The sequence below is a fragment of the Ovis canadensis genome, chromosome 12, assembly GCF_042477335.2.
Source record: "Ovis canadensis isolate MfBH-ARS-UI-01 breed Bighorn chromosome 12, ARS-UI_OviCan_v2, whole genome shotgun sequence".
Taxonomy (NCBI): domain Eukaryota; kingdom Metazoa; phylum Chordata; class Mammalia; order Artiodactyla; family Bovidae; genus Ovis; species Ovis canadensis.
In genome coordinates, this window is record NC_091256.1 from 55,454,562 (window position 1) to 55,479,991 (window position 25,430).

Genomic DNA, 25,430 nt, shown 5'->3' on the forward strand with positions numbered 1-25,430 from the left:
ACATGGATGTCTCTCTAGTCATTTTAGTTGTCTGGAGAAGCATAGTCTCTGATTTCTTAGATGCTCAAAACAGGTTGTTTGTGCCCAGTTTAATATTTTTTGAATATATTGTGAAGTGATTGCCACATTAAGTCTTGTTAACAGCTGTCACCATACATGTACCAATTTTTTTTTTTGTGATGAGAACTTTTAAGATCTGTTCTCAGCAACTTTCAAGTTTGCGGTACTGTATTAGTAACTATAGTTTCCGTAGCACGTTTTCTTTTCTTGAGTGCCTTAAATATGCAGCTACATTTTCAACGGTGAAGTCCGCTGAAAATTTAATTATCTGTGTTTTATAATTCACGTGTTAGTTTTTCCTAGATGCTTGAAGAAAATTTTTTTCCTGTCATATGCAATAATTTTAACAGAATGTAGCTTAAGCTTGGTCTTCTGGATTGGTGTGTTTAACTATATGGTGTCCTTGTGAAGTGTGAAGTTTCAGATCTTTTAATTTTAGGATAATTTTCTTGAATTACATGTTTTAGTGTTTGTTTTTTTTCCTTTGATTTGGTTTTCTTTTCCAGGAGCTTCTGCTATCTTTATGTTTGTTAGTTTTTCCTTGCCTAGCTTTAATATTCATCATTTTCTCCTGAATCCTTTTTTTTTTTTAAATTTCTGTTTTGATTTTAAAATTTTCTTCTTCTTGCCTTCTCTTTCTTGTAAGGTATTGCTAACTGTGTTCATTTACTCTTGTATTCCTTCTGGGTGAGTCTTCATTTCTAAGTTTTCTTGTGTCTGATACATATTTCTTTCTAATGTCTTCTATCATTTATTTTATAATATCTTCTAACCTGTTTTGAAACAGTTTGTTTCTGTGTTGGTTTCATGTGTATGTGTGTGTGCGCGTGTGTGTGTGTGCACGCGTGTGCAAGTGTTTTTTGCTGTGCTTTCCTTGTAGGATAACTGTCCTACTCCTTATTCTGCCCTCCCCCCCACATTAGTAATGTTGTATGAGATTTAACCTCAGTACTTTTGCTTATTTTTACGCACATTTGGTTTTATTCAACTTTTATAAGACGTGTGTGGTTCCAAGTCATTTGTTTGGCTTCATGGAGCTCCCTTGTCTGTTGTTGTGTGATGTTAAAAATAGGGCCCTTACATTTTGTGAGTTCCTGACTCTGTTCCCCTACTTTATCTTCTTTTGGCTCTTCTTTTTCCTTTCCTGTTGTTCCTGTTCTCCTTAATCTGTACTCCATTCCTGATAGTTTCTTGTTTGTTATGGGGCATTCTGCTGGAGGAAGCTGTGTGAGTTTTTAGAGTTTATCTTTGGTTAGACTGCTTAGCCTTTTCTGGTCTCTCTGTACTAACCTGCATCCCCATGACAAAACCCCTGCAGTCACAAGCTGTTGTTAGCAAATTGACTCACATCATTACTTGTTGGAGATTTTGAGATCCTCCAGATTGTAGGTTTGTGAAGTATACCATTCCTTCAGCTTTCTCCCCTACAGATGTTAGTCTCCACAGGTCTTATGGCTGTGGGTGGTTTAAGCTCTCCCACCTGCTTGTATGTGGGGATTCATGAAGATACCTTGACACCCCATTTTGTGGTGTTGGCAGCAAGAGTTTGGTTGCCTTTCTAGTGGCTCTGCTTTTACAGTGGGGAGTGAGGAAGCAAATCGTGCTGCTGTCCTCCTACCAGTCCTGGTATCTTAGTTTCTATTGAAATGGTTTTCTGCAAGCCTAGGATCACAAACACATGAATTCCTAAAATGTGACCTGCTGTTTGTTGTGGCTGCCCCATTCCTGTATAAGCTCTGAGAAGAGGGATGGGTACAGAAGACCAGAATGAAGGAGCAGTTTATCAATTACCAGCTGAAGGTGGCCCCCTAACCCCACTGAGTTTCCCCATGCTCTGGTCTCGGTCATATCAGAGACATAGATACTCAGTTTTCTTCAGAAATTTTTTTCTAGTCCAGGTTCAGGCATACAAGAAGTCTGTCTTCCTAAATAAATGCTCAGGTTGACCTGTGAAATCTCACCATTGATGGTGGGAAGATGCTATTTCCCCCCTCCCTCTCACCATCTCACTCCAAATGTAAGTTTTAGAACTTTGTATTTTCCCTTTTGGTGTAGCTCTTAGAAGGTGACTTAAAACATACCAGCTTTTCAGAAATTTTTTATTTTGAGCAAAAGGAGCAACTGGTTTGATGACTGGGATTGGAGATTTGAGGAAATGTTTTGTATCATTTCTGCTGTATACATTTATCTGATGTAATATATCAGCATGCAATGGTAGCTGAGATTTTTACATGTTTCACTAACAAACATTAGCCATTATAAGTATCACAACAATTCAGTGTGTATGCATACATATTAAATAAGTATACATTTATAAAATATAGTTATAATTCAGATGGGAAAAATCTCAAAAAATATAACCATTGGGTCAACATTACTATTGGTTTTCTTTACATAAAACCTTTTATATGTTTACCATACAGTATGTTAAGGAAATGCTGCTTTCCAGTTTTGAAGATACCATACAAAGTGAGATTAAGATGCCAGTGATCTCAAGGGCTAAGGTGTAAATTTAAATGAATCTATACATATACTATCAAACTGTTTTCAATAGGAAAAGAAAATCTTCAACAGATAGGCTGAAACAATTGAATATCCATATGACAAACAGAAACAAAAGCCAGAATTTAACCCTAATGCACACCATACATGAGAGTTAATTTGAGAACAATCATTGACTTAAATGTAAAGTAAAAATTATATATCGTTACAACCTTGATATAGATAAATATTTCTTAAAGAGGAGGTAGAAGATACTAGGGGCTTCCCTCGTGGTTCAGACAGTAAAGTATCTGCCTGCAGTGCAGGAGACCTGGGTTTGATCCCTGGGTCAGGAAGATCCCCTGGAGAAAGGAATGGTTACCCACTCCAAAATTGTTGCCTGGAGGATTCCTTGGACAGAGGAGCCAAGTGAGGGAGTGGGACACGACTGAACCCCTAATACAACACTTAACAAAAAATGATACTGACAATAAAAGAAAAAAAATTCATCAGGAGATATTGTTAATATTCATAGAGGAAGCCTCAGACAGTCAGAAAATGTTTACAACATATATGTAAGAAAGGAAGTGAATCTAGAATATATTAAAAACCTCAAACAAAAATCTGCTGCAACTTAATAAGGCAATTCAGTTTTTAAAAATGACTTGAATATAGAGACACTTTAGGAAAGAGGATATATGACTGGAGGATAAGCCCATGAAAAAGTACTCTATATCATTAATCATCAGGAAAATGTAAGTTAAAACTATTAATACAATAAATGCCACCATAGAGCCACTAGAATGGCTAAATGGAAATGGCTGACAACTGATTGATTGTCAAGGATGCCTTTCTGGCAAGGAACTCTCCTACTTTGCTGGTGGGAATGAAAACCATACAATCACTTGAACAATTCTTTAAAAAATTAAATATAGAGATCTATCCTGGACTCTATAATAGAAATCAAATCAGTGGTTGCCTCTACAGGTAGGGTAGAGATTGGTTGGGAAGGTACTTGAGAGAACTTTCTGAATGGATCTGGGTTATAAGGGGTCTATGTACATCTTCATAAAAACTAACTGAACAGTGTACCTAAGGTCTCTGCATTTTTTTCTATGTAAATTATATGTCAGTTTAAAAAATTCAGTGCAGATTAAAAAATATACAGTTTGGTAATGCTGTTTTATAAAATTACAATTTTTGAATGTCATCCAAAGTTTATTTGCATTGCATTTTAATTTTATTGTGCAGTACATTAGAGTAAAACCTAAAGGTTTCACATTTGGTTTTGTTCACCTGTTTGAAGCTGGTTTCACTGTATTGCATGAGATGAGTTTCAAGGTAAATGAACCAGATTACATGGAAATGGCTATTTGATTATGCTGTGAACTGTTCAAGTCACCTTGGTTTTTATTTGTGAATTTTTTCCTACATGTTTAGGATATCTAATACCCACTCCTAGTAATTTGGCTACCGTTATCCTCTGTAAGGGGCTATTTACATAGGGCTCTGTGATAGGTTGATGGACTTCAAAGAAAAGATCTTCCCAAATTACATTACATCATCTTGTTAATTTTTGAAGTGTCTTTCCATTTTACTATTTATATTTGGTTAGATTTAGCCTCTCTTATCTTTTGTGATAGTCAACCTCTAGATTTCATATCCTTGCTACTTTATTGATTTTTTATATAAAAATTCAACAGTGCATGAACAGTTTATTAATAAATTTTTATATATTTATCAAATAGTCCACTTTATGAATGTGTCCTTTTCATAAGAAGGGAAATATTATACCTAGATAATATTATGTTTTTCCCAGAGTTAATTGGGAGAATTGTATGAATTCGTGCTCTGAGTTCATGCTTTTACATTTTTGTGGACTGCTTTATGGGGAAAAAAAAAAGACAGAAAGATTTTCTTAAGAGTTCATTCAAATGTATTCACAAGAAAATGTCATAGCAATGTTTATTTTTTTTGAAATGCTGTGAGTTAGGAAGTATGTTATATCTTACCTTAGGAAAAATGGAGGATAAATATGGCCAGGTTCTTAAAAGACAGTGGGTTTCTGCTATGTGAGAAGCTTCAGTGTTGATGAGATTTGAATGTAGTTTTTATGAACTTTCATTAAAATATGAGTCTTTGTACACTCTACTTCTTTAAATGTGTTTCACCTTTCTTACGTAATTCTGGCTATTTCGTATCTGTGATAGAGAGGCATGTCAGAGTATAGACTACATGTTGGAACATCATGGCTGGATCAACTGACGATAAATTAGACTCTGTTTATGACACCTTTGGGAAAGAGAACCAAGATTCATGCCATTTTCTGCTTCTAATAGAAGACAGTGGTCATTATTTCTCTGCCTCTATTGTGTAATGGAGGCACAATAATGAAGTTTTTCCATAATAGCTGGATCTGGGATTGTGGTATCATAGACTGAGAAATTTATATGTAACTCACACACAAATGGAAAACCTAACATGCAGTACTGTTATTCAGAAACTGTGATTTAGTTTTAGTTACTATTTTATTTGAAACTAGCTTTGTTGGAGTCAGCATTTTGTCTAGGGATAATCTGCCCTTAGGATGATTTGCTTAGAGGATAGGACCTCATGTTGCTAGGATAATGTTAGAGGACTTTTCCTCGCTGTTTCTATTATAACAAGTGGGTGGGTGGGTGAGGACCTTGCCTTTAGCTAGTACCTAGGAGTGCCCTATTATTCACTGAATTATGGCCAAGTGAAGGTTTTCAGATTTTGTATTGTAAGTTACCTCTTGAGGGCAACTTAATGTTTCATTGTTTGGGTTAGTCACACCATTCATATAAAATGCTGAGTGGGGTACAGACAGTACAAAATCAAATGTTACATTGTGGGGTGATAAGTATAGTGGTGCTTAAACTGGGAGCCTGTGACTGTTCAGACATTTCATGTAGTAGTTTGCATGGCACGTACATTTTCTTGAGAGACAGAAGGTCTAGCAGTGGTTAAGATCCATTGTTCTAGAGCCTGATTTGAGATGTAGTTACCAGGTATTGATTTCTGCATAAATGTGAAAAGGCAGTTGCCTCTCTCAGTTCCCCAGGCAGTTGATTCCATCTCTCCTCTTTTGTATGATGATATTAAATCTTTCTGGGCACTGTTTCATTTTGTGCCCCAATAGTTATTTACTGCCAATAGGACACTTCCTCTGACATCTCGTTGGGAGAGCTGAGAATGCTTTCCCATAATTCACCTTATATGTAGTGATTCCATCAAATTACAGAATATGGTGGTGGTGTTAATAGATAAGTGGTAACTGTATTATGTGGTAATTGCTTAGAGTCAGCTATTAAGCTTCTTTTGACAATAAAAGCTTTTCTGGGCTTAGAGAACTAGGGGAATTACCATGATCCTAGTTTTAAAGGTCACTGTTTGTGATGGGTGGAGAGTTCTCATGTGTCTTTCTGTAAATCTGTGAAATTTAGTTTGCCCTGGTCCAGGTGACTGTGCATGAATAACAGGCAACAACACCGGAGCTCACAGGCTTGAGTTTGGTAACTGGCTTAGATTTGGGCTCGAGGTAAAGACTTTAGGGGCAATTTCTCTGTTCTTAAAAACTAGGAAATTAATAGGTCTTGTGTCAGGGAGGGCTCCTTAATTTCAGTGGGACACTGGCCAAACACAAGGACTTAATGGTGTTAATATAACTTTGCTTCTTTGTTAGTAGCCTTGACAAAAGCTTCCTTTTTATGTGTATTTATTTTTCTCATAAAGGATCTTTTACTATTTTGTATTTTAACACAAGGGGCAGATGTCTCTGGCTCTGAGCTGGGCTTTGCAACATGTCCTGCCTTTTGAATGTTTCTTTCAGCTTGGGCAGCTCTCTTTGTTAAAAGGCCAAACCCCTTAGTGAGATGTTCTGGGAAAGAGGACCCCTTGATATTTGAAAGGTGAGAAATCCATTTAAGCCATGTGATGGCTACCGACAGCCCTACTGCTGGGTTCTGCTTGTTTTAATGTAAGTGATAGATGCTCTGGCTGGTCGTGTTCAGTAATTGGATGTGAACTCTGTAAGTGACATTACATGGCAAGTGTGAGGGCACTGTGGATGGCACTCGATTTCTGTGTTGCTGCCTTAGGCTTCAGGGTAGAAACAAACCATAATGGAGTTTAATCATTAGAACATATATTCAAAGATTAGTTCAATGCATTTGTAATACCCTTCGTTGTTAGGTAACTGTTTGATTATTGTGCATGACACTGAGTGTGTGTGATTTATAATGCCAGTGTGTACAGTGCAGCAATAGAAATGCTAATAAGGCTGTGGGTAGGGAGGGCTGCCATCAATACTTTGTCAGCAGCTCGCTGCCAAATGGTCTTCTAGGAAAGACATGATCTGTAATCAAAGAGGATTTTGTGGAAATAGCAAACATAGACAAAAAATGTTATGATAAAAAACAGTGTTCACTGCTTTCTTTCAGGAAAGGCTTCAGTTATACCTTATGAATGACATTTTCCCTTTTTAAGTGTGTCTACAGCCTTGATAGTTTATCACAGGATCAGGAGGAATTGGTCATAATCTACTTTCATTTCAGGGCTGGTTTTAGAAGGCCACATCAAATGTAACATCTTACTAATATATTCAATTAGAATTTCTCTAGGTTCATCTTTAAAGGCTCTGTGCCCTCTGATATCAGCAGCACTATGAGCATTTTTGAGGTGAGGTGGTCCCTGGATAAGACGCTGTGGCATGTGTGGAGGACAAAGGAGTACGTGGCTTGCTTCTACAAGCAGCTGGGAACATGTAGGGGTGTTTCTACAGTTGTCCCTCAGGAGATTGGTCCAAGGCCCACCGTGGGTACCCAGATCCTCAGGTGCTTACGTCCCTTATGTGCTGGGAGACCAGAAAATTCATGTCACTTGCTTGATGACTCAGTTTACTTCATTGCTGTGATCTGAAGTGTACCCGCAATAGCATTGAGGTATACTTGTATATGTACCATGTATGGGGTTATATGTATGTGTAAGTTCTGTGTAACTTCTGTGCATATCAAGCAGTAAAATGTTGTAAGCACTCCAGAAACCTTTCTCATGCTCCCTCCCAGACACTAACCCTATAGTAACTACTTTTGTGAGCTCTGACATCATAAATTAGTTCTGCCTGTCTTTGAGCTTTATATGTAAAGGGTGTCATGTGATATATATTTATCTGTGTCTGGTTTCTTTGGCTTAGCATATTGTTTGTAAAATACATCTATGTTTTTGTATGTTACAATAACTTATTTTTGATTGCTATGTAATAATGCATTGTATGAATATACTGTAGTTGATTCTAAACTGTTAGTGACTGTTTGGAAAATTAGAAGGATTTTAAAAGATCCCCTTCAGTAACTGAGCAAACACGTAGATTATAAATGAGTAGGAACAGAGGGTTCCTCCTCCAAGGGATCTTACTGACCCAGGGATTGAACCCGCATCTCCTGAGTCTCCTGCATTGGTAGGCGGTTTGTTTTTTTAAATCACTGAGCCATCATGGGAAGCCCGAATATTGAACAGCGTAGTTTAAAAATTTGAGTTAGTTGTCGTAAATACGATTACTGTGTCCAATAACAGAAGAAACTATACTCAGTTACTGAAGAATATGCATTCTTCTCAGATACCTGTAGGCAGAAATGACTATGTTGGATCTTAATGCAAGTCTTAACATATTTTAGAGGATTGAAACCACATAGATCATGTTCTCTGAGCATAATGGAATTAAGTTAGAAGGATAAAAAACAAAATGATTATCTGGAAAATCTAGAAATGTGTGGAATAAAGCAGTGCACTTCTAAATATCTATGAGCCAAATAAGGAGTCCCTTGGAAACAAGAAAATACATTACATTGAATTATTAAGGAAATTATGAGTTAGCAGAATTATTAGATGTAGCTAAAGATATGCTCAGAGGTAAATTTTTAGCCTTAAGTATACATGAAAATAAGAAAGGTAGAATAAAATCAGTATCTTTATAGAGAGATTTAAAAATAATTTAAACCCAGGAAAAGGAAGGGAATAATGAAAATAAGAGATCATATTAATGAATTAATAGGGAAGTGTGCATTAAATAGTAATATCAGAACTTGCTCCTTTGGAATGACTAAAGAAACTTAAATTCTTATAAAGATGATAGTGAAGAGACAGAGAAAAGGCAGCGAATTACGAATACGAAGAATAAAACTGGGACAGCAGTATAGATCCCACAGGCGTTGATATCAGAGGATGTTATGAAGGGTTTGCAGTTTTTACACTTTACATAATCAATACCATATTGATTTCCCCTGCAATCTCTTTATTCAGTATTATGCTTGCATGATTCCCCATTCCCTAGTTCATTCATTTTAAATGATACTATTACCTCTATGTACAATACTGCATGATTTGTTGAAAAATTTAATACTGACAGATTACTTGGGTCATTTCTAGTTTTTCACTACAAGTACAACCAAGGCTGCTACTCTAAGCTTTTTTTTTTTTTTTTTTCATTTTTTAACCCTAACCCTAACCCTTTGAATATTCAGCTGTGGCACCAAACATTTGGAGACTTACACAGACATGAATAAGAATCCTTATAGGGGAATTTCCTGGTAGTTCAGTGGTTAGGACACCATGATCTCACTGCCAAGGTCCTGGTTCAAGTCTCTGGCAGGGAAACTAAAATCCCACAAGCCTCGTGGCATGGCCAAAAAAAAAAAAAAAAAAGCTTAGAGTAGTAGCCTTGGTTGCAGGGGAAATCAATACGGTATTGCTTACGTAAAGTGTAAAAACTGCCAAACAATACATTATAGTTTTAGTTATATGTACATACGAGGTAAAAGCATAAATAAAGCATTGTATTGGAATGACCACCAGTAAATTCAAATAGTGGTTACCTCTGGGAGAGTGACATGAAACCTGTCCAGAAGGACTGTACAGGCAACTGCTTCAGGTTTGGTTGTGTTTTATTTGTTAAAATATGTTTGGCCCTTAGTTTCTTAACTTTTTTATACCTTTATGTCTATGAAATTTTCTTAATAAATTTTATAAAAGACAAAGGTAAAGAAGGTTTTTTTGTGTGTGTTTTGGTTTTGGTTTTGTTTTGTTTTTTTTTTTTTTTAAAGACTGCCAGAATTTTTGTGAGCAAAACTCAGCTATGGCTGAGAGACAGACTTGAGTTTCTGTTCCTGTGGGTTGGGAGATGGGTATGTGGATTTATCAAAGTTATTCAGCCCCTTTCTCTGTAAAGAAAGATAGTTTATGAACGTGAAAGTCGGTCATTTGAACAAGTCGCTTAGTCGTGTCCAACTCCTTGCAATCCCATGGACTATAGAATCCATAGCATTCTTCAGGCCAGAATACTGGAGTGGGTAGCCTTTCCCTTCTCCAGGGGATCTTCCCAATCCAGGGATTGAACCCAGGTCTCCCACATTGCTGGCACATTCTTTACTGAGCCGCAAGTGAAGCCCTCTGTATGAAGGCTTTCTCTGTATCATGCAGTCAAGTCACAGTACATTTCTTCCTGCCAATTTGAGGTGCTTTTGAGAGGACGGCTAGTTTTAAGGAAAACGATATCCCAAAAGACTAAATGCAGTATAAAAAATGTTACTTGCCCAGGATTGTATGGTTACTAAGTGGCAGATTTTACTGCTAGTGGCTTTTTAAAAACACTTAACTATTTTCTGACTTTTGTTTGGAGGGGAGGTGGCTTCCCTGGTGGCTCAGAGGGTAAAGAGTCTGCTTGCAATGCAAGAGACGTGGGTTTGATCCCTGGGTTGGGAAGATCCCCTGGAGAAGAGCATTTCTACCCACTCTAGACCTTTTAGGGGAAGGGTGGAGAGATTGACCAGAGGGTCTGTCCCTACACTGGAATGTTCTGTCAAGACTGGGTCTTTATCTGTTCTTTTCTTCTCCCAAATCCTTAGTGCCTGTCCCTACAAGAACAGCCTGATACCTGGAAGAAGCTCATTAAATACAGATTACATGATTTGAGGAAATTATGCTGTAAAATTAATTTGAAAAATTTCATTCACTTCAGCTCTATTGTTTCTATAACTGTTACCATATACTGGGAGTTTTAGGAGGTCTTTTATGTGTCAACCTAGTTTTATCTAGTAAATTATTTGATTTTGAAGAGCATTGGGTTGTTGTCTGTATGTTCTCCAGCATCAGCTAGAAGAAAGAAGCATCACAGCTGACTCAGAGTTGTCTTTCTCCATATTAATTTCTCTGTGTGTTAAATGGAGGAAGGAACTTCGATTTTTTTTTTTTTAAGCATTCTCTGGCATAGAAGCTTTTTCAGCAGAGCAGATTCATCAGTTAATTCTAAAGGAAGTGAGTCTTTTTGTGATAATGGAAATATTCCTTATCTTGATTGTGGTGGTGGTTACACAACATGTTTGTCACAGTTTTATTGTGTATGAGATATACTTCAATAAAGCTGGTTTAGGGGGAAAAAAGATGAGCCAAAACAATAAGGCAAAATCCCCAAATTAAAACACTTCTGAAAAAGGATAGAGGATGAAAGATTTTACAAGATCTTCCTTCAAAAAATATTAACATTTATATAAGTTGTATTGGTGCTTGAGCATGATGGGGAATCTTCTTGGCAAAAATTAACCCATTTTGAAGTGAATTGTAGCTCTGGTCATAGGCTCTTTTGATTTTCTTCCTTTCTTTTCTTTTTAAAGCAGCATTTCCTCAGAGCGGCTGTACTTGACGGAATACCCTGATCGATTATCTGGGATTAACTCAGCCCTCTCATTTCCTGCTTTCCATCTCTCTTCCAACAGGCCAGTGGGCCTTTGTTGTCTGGCATGTGGACTGAGATAAGCTCTCAGGGCATATTTGTATTAGAAGAATGGTTGTAGATGGAACAGTTAAAAATAAGACCAGTAGGTATTAAAGGTTGCAGTCTTTGTTTTGGTTTAAGTCAAAAGGAAAGAAAAATAAATATGATTGATACTTAAGACAGACTGGTTTACATAAAGTGAAATAGGAAAACATGAATTTTTAGGGTTCCTGTTGATTTTTCCCCTTTTAAACCAAACTATTTGAGGTTGTTTATTGACAAGCTTAAAATATGGTAAAGAACCTGCCCGCCAGTGCAGGAGACTATGAGAGAAGTGGGTTTGATCCCTGGGTCAGGAAAATCCCATGAAGGAGGGCATGGCAACCCATTCCAGTATTCTTGCTTGGAGAATCCCATGGACAGAGGAACCTGGGGAGCTGCAGCCCATGGGATTGCAGTCAAACATGACTTAGGCAACTTACACACACACACACAGAATGTATTAGCTGGAATTGGATTTGTATTATTATGTAGGCTGATATTATTTGAATTAAATAATTTCTGAACCTATATTAGTGTTCCTTAGAAGTGCAAATACTCAATTCTAAAAATCTTCGTGCTACTAAAAGGTGTTTTATTTTTTGGTGTTACAGCTGTACATTTTGCAGTTTAATTCAGAAAACAGTGGTACAAAAAAGTTATTGCCTAGAAAGAGGAAATGCTGGATTCATGTAAAATAGTTATGTTCATCTTGATAAAAGATGATGATTCAACATAGTATGGTAAGCTAGAAGGTTTCTTTTTGTTTCTTAAAAGTTGATGTTTCATGTTGCCAGTTTTCTTGGGTAAAAGGCAACACCATATTTGAAATGGCCACAGAGTTGCCTGGAATTACCAATTGCTGAATAAGTTACCCAAGTTACTCTACCTACTTTTTCCTAGCAGGCTTTCAGCTTAATAGGTTCACCACTGGTTTAAAGTGTAACTGTTGAGTATAGACCTGTTCGTATTCTTGTTTAAATCAAGCTTTAAATATTTCTCAGTAGCCTAAGTTCAAATTTTAGCAAGAAAAAATCTTAGATTGAAATGAGGCCTCTTACCTAAATTTTCTTTAACTTCCTGCCCACCATTGGAATGTCAGTATAACTAAAAATAAAATCTGTTTAATATCTGATTTCTGACTACATGTATGCTTTTCAGACATTTCCAGCTATGGTTCCATTTGCTATTAATAAAACTGTTTCAACTACCAGACTCCGAGAGAGAGGCATCTGGGGCCGTTTGTGCAGCTTGTTCGCTTCATCCTGTAGGGCAGCTCTTCTCATGTGTGGTTGGTCCATGGTCTGCAGGGTCAGTTCGCTTTCATGATGACACCGAGACATCATTTGCCTTTTCACTCTTCACTCTCTCATGAGTGTACCGTGGAGCTTCACAAAGTCTGAATGAGGTGTGATTGCAGATTCAGAGGATTGCAGAACCAGATGTGAGAATTTTTTTCCTTAAGCCAAATGTAAGAGATTTATAAAAACATAAATATTGCTCATTTGCTTTAAAAGGATAGTTACTTATTGTAATTATTTACATTAACGTAATGAGGTTATATCATTTAATGAATTAGTAAAAATGTCTAAAATTTTTCTTTAATTTTCTAATATAGCAGATGTTGATAAGATATGACCCACATAAACTGAAGCTCTTTGAATGCCTCATTAATTTCGATGAGTGTAAAGAATCTTGAGTCTAACAAGTTTGAGAAACCACTTTCATAAACCACATGTTGACTCGGTGAAATCTTTTCAAGATATTTCAGCATCAGTTTTTGATAGTACAATCTGTGTGATGTCTCTTTAATCATAGTAATCTTAGTGATTTTTATTTCTGAAGTAATGTGATAGTTTAATTTGTGAAACTTCTAGAGAATTTTGGAGGTCTACAGGCCAGGGTCACCCCCTCCCCCTGCTCTTGAACTTCCTTTTCACTCCTGCCCCACCATTGATATGTGATAGAGTTGTGTAACTTTTCTGGCCGTGTCATGTGCAAGAAGTGACTCACTCCCCCAGAATGAGGAATATCGCTGTCACTGTCACCACCATCATCAAACAACCAACGTATTGCAGATGTGTTCAACTTTGTAGTTTGGGGGCTTGATTGTTTAAGAAAGAAACTCAGTGGAATGCTTAATTCTCTTTAATTAGGGATTATGAGCAATTTGGCAATTTCTTATGGTGCTGTCTACAAACAGTGATTTTTATCTTGGTGGGTGAAAGAAATCTTTTGGGCCAAATAGTAAATTTGTGGTTATGGATTTTTCTGGTGTAATCAAAGCTGCTGGAAAGAATACTGGCTTTTAGGAAGGGATTTTTGCTGCAGATTTAGGGGAATCTGTGTGTGTGTGTGTGTGTGTGTGTGTGTGTGTATGACATAAACTCTATTCAGTTTAAGAGGACAAGGACAGGAGAGGTTACCTAATGATGCTATGTGCTATCTTCTGAGGCCAAGAAAGATGAATTTCCCTCTGCACTCAGTTTTGGTCTCAATGCTGCAAATTTCATTGTTCATACATGATGTCATCCTCCATAGAAACTGCCTTAAGTTTTGACTCCATAGTTAGCAGTAGAGAGATAATTGTGTTTTCATGCATCTTTTTGGTTCTACCATTAATAAATCATCATTAAGAAGCAGTGATTTTGAAGATTTATTTCTGATCATCAGAGCTGGTGTTTCAACATATTTTTAGTTGCATCATTTTTCTGGGGATTCATATTAACCAGTCATCTGCACATGTTGGTTGTAAACACTGTAAAAAGTCTTCTGCCTTCCCTGAGTTGTACTGTCCTGCTTCACCATCTGATTACAGGTGATGTACATCCTCTTACACAGGCCCAGAGGCTGATGCAGTCTCTTGAAAACAGTCTTTTGGATTGAGTGCCACAGGTTTGTGAATTGAGCTTGTTACAACCTTGATTCTAGGGCCTTCGAGCAGTAAGCAGCTTAGTCAAATGGATATGGTTTGTTTCTGTTTCTTTTGTCTATTTTATTCACCATGCTAGTTCTGAGTAGACCCCTGTGTAGTTTCAGGTTATGTCCATTTGCAAATGCCAATCAGTACATGGTAAATAGCTGCTTGTAGAGTCCAAAGGCCCAAGAAAGGAGCTCTGATGGCTGATGCCAGGAAAAAATAGAGGGCCAGCTCAAGAAGAGAGAAAGAACTTGCTCTTCCTTCTTTTGGTTCCTTTTGGGTCCTTAAGAGATTTGGATGATGCTCGTCCACATTGGGAGGGCAAATCTCTTTGCTCAGTCTGCTGACTCAAATTCTGTGCTCGTCCAGAAACACCTACACAGGCACACCCAGAAATAGTGTTTTACCACTTATCTGGGCATCCCTTAGCACAGTCAAGTTGACACATAAAAGTTTAGCATCATACCACTAAACAGGTTTCTGTGTTAGAAACTCAAGTGTTGTGGCCTCTATAAGGGAGATGTGCTCAGTCATAGTTCTTGCACAGGTCCATTCAGTCACCACTGGGTAGTGGATGTATCTGAGAAAGTTGGAAGAAGGGCATTTTAGGACAGAGCAAGTATGCATGCCTCATTTACTCAGTGTCAGATGTGCTCGCCCTTCCTCTATGCTCTCAAATAAAATGAAGCAAAATGTTTAGTTACTGTCTCAGTACATTAAGATTTGTACATGATTGTGTGATTATCTGTAGGAGATACTTGAAGCCCTTTCTCCTTTGAAAACAAGACTCTGGAGCCAGTGTTTCAGCCTTTTCCTAACCTCCTGGGACCCATGCCAGAGCCGAATGCTGAGATGGGTGGACCTTGATTGCCTGAGCCCTGGTGGCATTTATGTGTTCCTCTAACTCTGATGGCATTTTGAATTGTTATGGCTATAAAGCTCTTTAGATACAGATGTATAGAAAATTTTACATTGCTTGTGTTTTATGTTAGGAGCAGAGTAGTGGTTTAAAATAATATTACAAAATATTTCCTACCTGATTTCAGTTGGACTAATCTTAGTCCTGATGTTTATCCCGCACAGTTGAGTAATGATGATCTTGTGGTTGGTATGGAAAGCTTATCTATGGACTGATCCGCCTATGCTTGTGCCTGGAATCCTGTCCGACTCTTTGCGACCCCATGGACTGTAGCCTGCCAGGCTCCTCTGTCTGTGGGATTTTCCAGGCAAGAATACTGGAGTGGGTGCCACTTCCTCTTCCAGGGGAGTCTTCCCGACCCAGAGATGGAACCCATCTCTCCTGCATGGCAGGCAGATTCTTTATTGCTGAGCCACCTGGGAAGCCTGCCTGGAGTTGTGCTTGGCCTTTGAAGAAGAGTAATCTTAGACCCCTCTCTCTGTCCCTAGTCCCCTCCCCAAGTCAGGAATGGTTGAAGCTCTTAAGACTGTGTCCTAAGGGCTTGCGTGGGTGATCTTCCCAGCAGGCATCACCTGTGGTGGAGTGGCCTCAGCAGGGTTGACATTCTACTCCATACTAGCCATGCAGCACCCTGGGAGGGTAACTCTTTACTGTGCTGTCTTCGTTTTGAGGAAATGCACCACAAGTTTCTTCAGAGGGAATCTTCTTAAGCCATATCATATACAAATGTTAACTGTCTTTATTCCCCAAATTTCTGGAAAAACCTGACTGACTATTTTGACTTTTTATACAATAAGGATTTTGGTCTGATTTCACGTGACTCTGAATCTGGACCTTCCATTATTTGAAATGTGAGCTCCCAAGAACTAAGCAATTAAAATTTTGAAGGAAGTGCTCTGTTGTCTCGAGAAGATTATTTTGACTTTGCAAATTGTTCATTTGATGAATCCACCTTCATATCCTAGTTAGGTTGTCTTTGGCCCTGATCCATCTATCACATCTGACAACAGTGGGGGGACTAGAACGGCCTGTTTGGAGGGCTTTGGGAGTTATGATACCTGCCAAGGCCTGGTAGGTGATTGATGGACAAAGAAGGTCCTTCCTGTGTAATGCAGGTGAGTATGAAGTTATCCTTGTTCCCATTCTGGTTGGAAATAAGGAATATTGAAAAGGGAATCTCTGTACTTGTCTAATTGGTCATTAGTGAGTGCCTGTCCTTCTCCATCCACCCCATCCCACCCGCCTCACCCCTGCATTTCTCTTATGTTTTTATATTGTATAAAAATTTTTCCCAGGAAAAATATGGTCCTAGGAAGGACACAGATTGGCTATTTAAAATAAACAAAAGTACTGTGTTAACAATCATGAAAGATCATTAGGAAGGGAAATTGACTTCTTGACCTTGAATCACATATATTTACATTTAGGATGGGCTACTTGTGTGCTGTTAATAGAATGAACCAGTGTCACTTCAGCAGAACCTCCTGTTTGCCTTTTGGTCTGGTGTCTGCCTTTTTCTCCAGTGTTTGTCAGTAATCTTACTCGGAATGTTTAATTTCAGTTCTGACTTTTACATTCATTAATTCTAAACCTATTGCCTGACATGCAGAGATCTGGAAATCCTCCCTATACAGAGAGCAGATGCTCAGTCGTGTCTGACTCTTTGCGACCTCATGGACTGTAGCCTACCAGGCTCCTCTGTCGATGGGATTTTCCAGGCAAGAGTACTGGAGTGGGTTGCCATTTGCTTCAAACACCTTCCAGTCGAGCTGTCTTTTCTAAACCCACATGGTGATGAGTTTTGTCTTTTGTTAAACTCTTTATCTCCTTAAATTTACATGCATTCCTCATTTCAAGAAATCCAGGCCAGGTATGTGGACAGATCCATAATTCAACCCAGAATCGGCCTGTCTCCTTTCCTGCTCAGAGCCACTGAGACTTCACTGTAAGCAGATTGAATGTGCTGCTGTTTTGTGGTTTTCATGCTGGTGCCTCCTACCACCTGGAAGCAGTCAATACGTTTCTTTCTCCTTAAAGAAAAATTGGTGGAAAGACTTCCTTCCCAGTGGCTTCTTCTCTGTGTTCAGAAGTATATCCCAGGACACCTTCAGTTGGGGGGCTTTTCACTGCTTCCTTCTTCATTCAGCATTGTGTTAAAATGTCTCATTCATAAGCACTTTGACCGTTATACAGACTTCCAGAGTCAATGATGAGGCATATTTGTTAGAAATACTTGATATGCTTCTTGAATTGTTGCAAAAGTGAAGAACTTTCCCCCTAATTTGCTACTTGGTGTGTTATTGTATTGCTGTTAGGAGCATAATTTTGGATCTGTGAAAAGCAAAATTTATAACCAGCCTCTTAATTTAACTTCTCTCTTCATCTGTAAAACAGTGATAGTAATATCTAGCATTTATTGACAGCCAATCCACTCTGCTTATATTCATTTATTTAATTCTCACAACCTAATGAGTTATAAACTATTATTTTCCCTCATTTTATGTGTGAGAGAACTGAGCCTTGGAGAAGTAATTGGCCTTAAGTCACATAGCCCAGTAAGTTGCAAAGCTATGAGTCAAACCCAGGTGGTTTGTGTTGAATCAGATGATCTCCAAGTTCATGCCTGCCGTTAATTGTGATTTTTGAGCAGGTCTTAGTCTAGTGAAAAGGGTAAAGAAGATGGAGATTTCTGGTTGAGCAGTACCCATGGATCTGAGGTGGCTGAGGGAGCCAGTCCTGTGCTCTCTACTCCCTTCTGCTCTTCCTCAGTGCACATCATCAGCTTCTGTGGGAAAGGATGTTTTAATTCCTGATTCCTGAGGATGATAGTGTTAGGTAATACCATTGTGTGATACAAAGGAAGCACGAGGGTGCTTTCCTCGTCCCACTTTATCCACTTGGTTTCATCTGGAGAAGTCTACACATAAGCGAATAGGGGAACCAGACCATGGAATCATCCTGTTCTGTCCCTCACTTGTCAGATGGCAGATGACTCCACCAAGGTCACCCCCAGCTGACTAGTGACTGTGGACAGCACCAAAATCCTAGGTTACCTGATTTTAGTCTAGAGTCTCTGAAGCAGCACAGTGCCTCCCTTTATAGACGTCTCATCTTCAACCAGATTCCCAGCCTATTTAGGAAGATTGTGTCCATTACAGCTATTTACATCCGTTGGGAACTTCTGTCTTACGCTGAGCCTGCCTCCCTTTGTTGCGTTCCATCTGTGGAATCTGGAGTCTGGAGCCTTTGGTAGCACAATGCCGCCACTCCCTGGTTGTCAGGTAGTATTGCACTGGGAAATCCAGTAGGCTTTCAGCTCCCTTTGTAAAGGCTGATAATAGGAGTAGTAAGTTCAAGTGCAAACAGACCAGAGTGGTAATTCTGTGTGGGTGGAGTCATTAAGTGTGTCTGGCTCAGAAGATAACACATATTATACCTCAGAGCATCAGAATCACTGGCTTGGTTCTGAAAAAGAGGCATTGTCTAATTGCCCATTGTTAATACTTTTAAAAAGTTATCTCCGTTGCCTTTACATTTTCAAATACCTCATGTTTTTTCTGCATCTTTTGAGATGATCATGTGGTTTTTGTCTTTTGTTGATGTGATTGTGTCACATTGATTGATTTGTGTTTGTTGAACCATCCTTGTGAACCTGGGATGAATCACACTTGGTCATGGTGTATGATCTTTCTTATGTGTTGTTGGATTTGGTTGGCTAATATTTTGTTGAGAATTTTTGTGTCTGTATTCGTCAGAGATATTGGCCTGTAACTTTCTTTTTTTGTGGTATCTTTGTCTGGTTTTGGTATTCATACGTCTTGGATGTGTTGCAGAAATACATAAAAGTATAAATTTTAGAATAGTGTTGCTACAATCGCTGGTTGATCTGAATTCCTTTGTGCTCTATCAGGTAATTCATTCCTGTAAGTGTTGAAGCATCTGTTAGTAGCTGAGTGGGTAGATAGACATCACTGTCATCTCCTGGAAGAATCCATATTCCAGAGAAGACATCGCTGACAATTCTTAGTGAAGTTCTTGACGTTTTCTGTGAAGCATTAGTTGGAGTCACTTACTATCAGAGGAAACAGTGCTCTTTGGGTACCTGTTCAGCTACAGTGTTTTTATGTGTCCTTTTAGGTAGTTTTCCATACTCCTGTTTTACAGAAGGGTAGATGAAGAGAATCTTAGTAATGTGCTCAGAGTCATGTGACAGGGAAGTGATGGAGTGGGGATGTGAACCCTGACAGACATTCCTTCACCTCCCTGTAGTCCATGTTCCCAGCACAGCAGTGCTTGAACCAGGGTTTAGTCTTACCATTGTGCTTTAGCTTTCCTTGAAAAGGAAACCATTAGACCATTGGTTTTCAACTGGGAGTATTTTGTACGGGAAGGGGAAGTTTGGCAGTGTTTGAAGACATTGTGGTTGTCACAGTGAGGAGGGAGGGGTGCCGCTGGCAGTGGCTGAAGGCCCAGGGATGCTGCCTCACATCTAACAGGGTGCTGCGCAGGCTGTGCAACAGGCTCATCTGGGTCCAGTGTCCATGGTTCTAGCTCAAGAGACCCTGTAGGGAACAGTGTGTTTACTTAAGTGGGTTTATCCCTGAGAACTGCCGCCCAGGCTCAGCCCTCCTGCCCTGGCATGTCTCCTTCTGTCCCTGGTGCCTGCTCTCGTCTTGGTCTTGCTCTTCATCGCCCTGCCTTGGGAAGAAGCCACAGCCGTGTCCCACTGCTCTCCCACGGCCAGTGTTTTGGATCTCACTGACTGTGCCTTGGTCAGCAGTGCAGATAGAAGGCCCCATTTGTTAGCAGCTGCTGAAGGCCAAGCTCCTGTGAGATTCAGGTTCCTCAGCGTCCCACAGAATGCTTTCCTGAGCTGCAGGCAGGTGGACCACGTGTGTGTATCTTGTGTGTGTCTTGTGCTTTCTCTATCTTTGTGTCTTTCTTAGATCTTCTCCTTTGCCTAGAAAAAAATTCACTGAAGTGTTTCCCATTTTCCCCCAGGTCAGATGTTGCTTCCTCCATAATCCCTTGCTGGAAGTAATTGCTTCTGTCTGTAAACTCCTGTCTATATATAAACTCCTATACTATATGTAACATGTATTCTTTTCATGCAGCCTACTGATTTGTCCTCCTTTTCCTACCCGCAGTATAAATAGTATAGAATATAAAAGTGAAAAATGGATAAAAACTAAAAAGTACCCGTTATGTAGGATTATTCTTTGTATGCAATCTGTTCTACTCAAACTAGTCATGATACCCTGTATTTGACACAGTTAATTGTGAAAGTAAGAATCTTAATGTGTATGGTATTTACTTTGAAACAGTTCTTCACATTTGAGTTCAGTCAGGACTTCTGGCAGTTGTTTTCTTTTTTCATTCTGGTTCTTCAAATGGCTAAGGTATTTTAGCAAAAATAGTTAAGAGCCATCCTGGCCTTTTAGTGAAGACTTCATATCTTCTCATTTATTAAACCTGAAGGATCTGACTTCATTAGAGAAAGCTCCTCTAACCTACTTTAGGCTTTGGCCATCTCTTTTATAAACATGAAGCATTTCTCAATTTTTTTAGCTCTCATTCATTTCTGACCGTGGACTTGGGATGAGAAGGTAGAGGCTGCTGAGAGGACTGGTGTTGCCCTCACCTTGGGGAGGTCTATTACTGCCCTCAGCTCGGTTGGAGAAGTGTTTCTGAGGCCCTGAAAGCTGTAGTTTACTGCCATGCTGAGATGCTTCTCGGCCAGGAGCACGGAGGTGGTCCCCTCAAGCTCTCCACAGCCTTCAAATGGAAAGAGACAGTATTTGGTCCTTTACTCTTTGAATGAACTAGAAACAAGCTAACTTTCAGGGATAACATGGTTAAGTATGCCACACACATCTATAGGACCCTGATAATCATCAGACTCTTCCTTATTCATAAATATTTGTGTTAAGGTGTTCTATTCTCAGGACATCCCAAGATGATCTCCCCTCCACGAACTCATAGTATCTTCCTCACCAGTGATTTGCTGTGTTCATTGCAATAGAGCAATAAATGACAGAAAAAGGGAGGGAGGATATAATTCAGTCTGGGTGATTGACAGTCCTTGAAGAGATCTGTTAGGTCTTGCTTGGTAAATTCTTTCTGATTTATTGCCCTTAATGGCCTTGACAGTGTGCTGAAAAGAGTTTATAAATATTTGCAAAACAATTAAATATTTTTTTTTTAAACAATTAAATCTTAAGGTAGAAAAATTATGTATTCATGTAGTACTGCATACATAGTTAATGTTAAATTTAAAAAAGTATAACACTGAATGAATTAGTTAATTAAACTGGGGCAATGTATAGATTCAGGTTTGGTTTCCTTTGTTTCCTGAAATAAGTTACTTTGAGGGATAGAGTCATAAGAGTATTTTGGCTGGGATTTTTCAAAATGTAAAAATTGACCTCATAATTAACTTGTCCATATTTTTGTGGTGCTGGTAGTAATTGTGTGTCCCCTCCTCTGCCTGTCCACCTGTTCCCAGGGGCTTTTGATCATGGGTATGGTATGCGCCTGTGGTCGCCTGCAGTCCTGTTCCTAATGCTGTTAGATTTTCCTTTTCAGAGTAAGAGGGACCATCTACTCATGAACGTCAAATGGTACTACCGTCAGTCTGAAGTCCCAGATTCTGTGTACCAGCATTTGGTTCAGGATCGACATAATGAAAATGGTAAATATCTCCTTCTGGTTTGACCCTTACCCTTTCTTAGCTTTGGGCAAAGTTCTTTCTAAGAACATTCATTAAACAGAGATAACCACTGTCCAGAATTTTCACTGAAAAAGCATTTTATAAATAAAGACTTTACTGGAGTGTTCACTTTTTTGTTGGGTTCTTTTACTGTTTCTGCCTTAAAAGAGAAGCAAACTGATCATGTGCAGGTAACATCTTCTCCTTGAACTTGGAGTAAAGATACATTTTCAGAAATAAAAGTAGCTTTGTCTTCTTATTCCTTTTTCTCACCTAATGTTGAACTAATGACACTTAAAATCCTATAGAATTGCATTTTGTTTCTTTTAAATAACTGTATTTTTGAACTTCTCTGAATTCAGGGTTGTGAACTTCAGTTTTCAAAGCAGAGCTTTCCTGAGTATTTTGAACTTTAGTTTGAGTATTGACTTTTAGAACAGTAGGAAGGTAGTTCAGAGCATATTTTATTTTTTTCTTCCACTCGCATTGTAGTTTCTACCCAATAACTTTATTGGCATATGAGTGTGCATATGTAATATATACATATGTAGTGTACATGTGAATGTACATTATATAAATGTACATTGCATTTGTTCAGAAGTGTAGTAGCTTCTTTTCATTGACTTCTTGTTTTGAAAGGTGCTAGGCCGCATTCTAGCTGATTGACATTTGTTACCCATTGTTTATATGCTTTAGGGGTTGTCACTCCCCACTTCCGGATGAGGAAATCAGAGCTCAGAGAGGCTGAGAGAGTTGCCGAGACTTCCTGTCTTCTGAGTGGAGGCCCCAGCGCAGGGGTCCAGCTCTCTGGCCCTTATATCTGTGGTTGTCTCACTCCTTCACACTGCTTTGGTAGATGAGTTTTGAGTCAACAAACCAGTGGTCAAAAACAGTTTTCTTTTCCTATTTTTTTTTGATTAAGGTCACATTAGAGGTCAAGCCTGTGAGTGCAATAATATGCAAACAGCTTTGAAGAATAATAGTCTTCTATATTTTACCATTTTTTTCTTTTTTGAAACTATTAAAAGTTCTGTTAAAGCAGTTAAATGATTCTTTTTTAAATATAGTTTAGTAATAAAATATAAGGTGCACAAGATCAGTAATATTTTATTTTTTAGTGGTTAGCAAGTTGCTAAAGTATGATAGTTGTTTCTTTCCCTTCTTTCATTTTGTGCTTAAGCATTTCAGCAAATGGTGGGGACTTAACTAACGGGCAAAAACAGATTCGGCAGAACACTTTTTCCTGTTACTCCTGCTGTATGTTATTCTTCTAGGTTTTGCTGACCAGGACTGGTTATTAATTGTGCTTTTTATAGTAGAAGTTGAACCTGAAAGAAAAGTTTTGTAGAATTTTCCTATTTTGGGAAACTCAGTTATAATATTCTAATTAATTTTTTCTTATTTTCCTTTTTGGACAGACTCTGGAAGAGAACTTGTCATTACAGACCCAGTTATCAAGAACCGAGAGCTCTTCATTTCCGATTATGTTGACACTTACCATGCCGCCGCCCTCAGGTAAGCACCCAAGATGCGTGATCCTTCTGTGGAGAAGTCGTCGTCAAGCATGCAGGTACAGAGTCTGAGCTGTCCGGATCTCATCTGATATCTTAATACCAGTCACACTCCATGTGTGGTCTCAGCAAGCTGGCACTCGGTGTGAACTTTGTGGATTGTTGAGGTCTCAGAGGTGGCCTCTGTCTTCACTAATCTGGGTGAAGGGAAAATCTATATTTTTTTCTTCCTTCCTTCCTCCCCCACCCCCTATAGTTATGTATTTTATTTCCTTGAAAATTTATTGCTGAATTACTTAGGGTGAGGTGTTAAACAGATTGGGCTTCCCTGGTGGCTCAAATGGTAAAGAATCTGCCTGCAGTGCAGAAGACCCATGTTTAATACCTGGGTTGGAAAGATCCCCTGGAGGAGGAAATGGCTACCACTCCAGTATTCTTGGCTGGAGAATCCCATGGACAGAGGAGCCTGGCGGGCTACAGTCCATGGGGTCACCAAGAGTCGGACATGACTGATTATTATATAGGTTATTGCCTGAAGATTCAGTCTCTGCCACTAGAAAAGTGTTCGTCGCTTACTTGTGTCTGACTCTGTGCGATCCCATGGACTGTAGCCTGCCAGATTCCTCTGTCCATGGGATTCTCCAGGCAAGAATACTGGAATGGGTTGCCGTTTCCTCCTCCAGGGGATCTTCCCCATCCAGGGATAGAACCCACATTTCTTGTGTCTCCTGCATTTTGGAAGGCAGATTCTTTTCCTCTGTGCCACCTGGGAAGCCCGTTACTTGGGAATGGGGAAAGCATATTGAAGATTTTATTCTGAGGTAACGTTGCTGCTAGTCTTAAAGTCTTTGGTAATAATGCCAAAAAAGTGAGCATTAGCTTCATACCTTTTGGTATTTTCTGTCCCTTTCAAAGGAAAAATACCTATTTATTCTGGTATATTTTGTTTATGAGATGAAGACTTGGGGCTTCTTAAGTGGTAAAGGAGTAAGACAAGAGATTTTATTATACCTTTTCCCCCATCAGAAATAACAAAAATGGTGAAAGAACCACTTTTTTTGTTTAAGAATACAGTTTAAAAACAAATCATAGGGATTTGCTGGCGTTTAGCTACAATGAGATAGAGCGATTTCTCTATTATATTGCTCAGATGGTATTCAGCAGAACCATATGGAGCCTCTTGTATAAAGCTGCGTAGCTCAAGCCAGTTATTTCAAGGCAAAGTGTAGCAACTTTTAACACAGGGCAGGTTTGGGCAAACTTTTTTGGTCAGATAGTCTTTCATGGTCTCTAATTGCAGCTACTCAATTCAGCCATCATAGTACAAAAGCCAGAGGCAATGCGTAAACAAGTGAGATGGCTGCGAGCCAATAAAACTTTACTTGTGAACACCGAAGTCTGAATTTCATTTAATTTCCACATGTCAGGAGATGCAAGTCTTCTCTGACTTAGTTTGTGGCCATTTAAAAATGGAAAGACCATTCTTAGATCTCAGGCTGTACAAGAGCAGGTGGTAGACCAGCTCTGGATTGCAGACTGTAGTCTGCCAGCCCCTGCTGTAAGGAAAGGCGTGTATGGGGTTAGATTTGGCTTCTTACAGAGCTTGAGATACATTTGGAGAATTCCTGTAGTGTTTTATAAATTTCTTTCAAAATTCCCCCAAGCTTTTCATGTCTTCTTGGGGGTGGTTTTCTAATCTTAAACTTGCATGATGAACAGAGTGAATTAATGGAAGGTTGGACAGATTGATGGAACCACTGAATTGTCAGCCAAGACAAGTGGATTGATCCTAGGATAATTTCTTACCTGTTTTACATGCTTACCACCCCAACACCCCCATCTTATTTCATTGATTCAGGTGAATGATTTATAATCAGTTTAGAGTTTAAGTTAAGTAAACATGTGAGATAAGTTACTCTGGTTATTCAATGGATTTTTATATATTTGCTTACAGCAAATTTATTTGAAAATTTATCAGAGACTGATAGATCTGTATAGTCATT

General features: G+C 38.8%; 1 protein-coding gene across 3 annotated transcripts in view; it reads left to right on the plus strand.

Annotated features, from left to right (window-relative positions):
• The window catches only part of RERE (arginine-glutamic acid dipeptide repeats), a 420,891-nt gene that overhangs the window by 221,046 nt on the left and 174,415 nt on the right, over positions 1-25,430 (plus strand). For all 3 annotated transcript variants that reach the window (XM_069545778.1, XM_069545780.1, XM_069545779.1), the window contains 2 exons: positions 21,793-21,898; positions 23,335-23,431. In XM_069545778.1, coding sequence (XP_069401879.1) covers positions 21,793-21,898; positions 23,335-23,431 — 203 coding nt within the window. The remainder of the gene's footprint in view (positions 1-21,792; positions 21,899-23,334; positions 23,432-25,430) is intronic.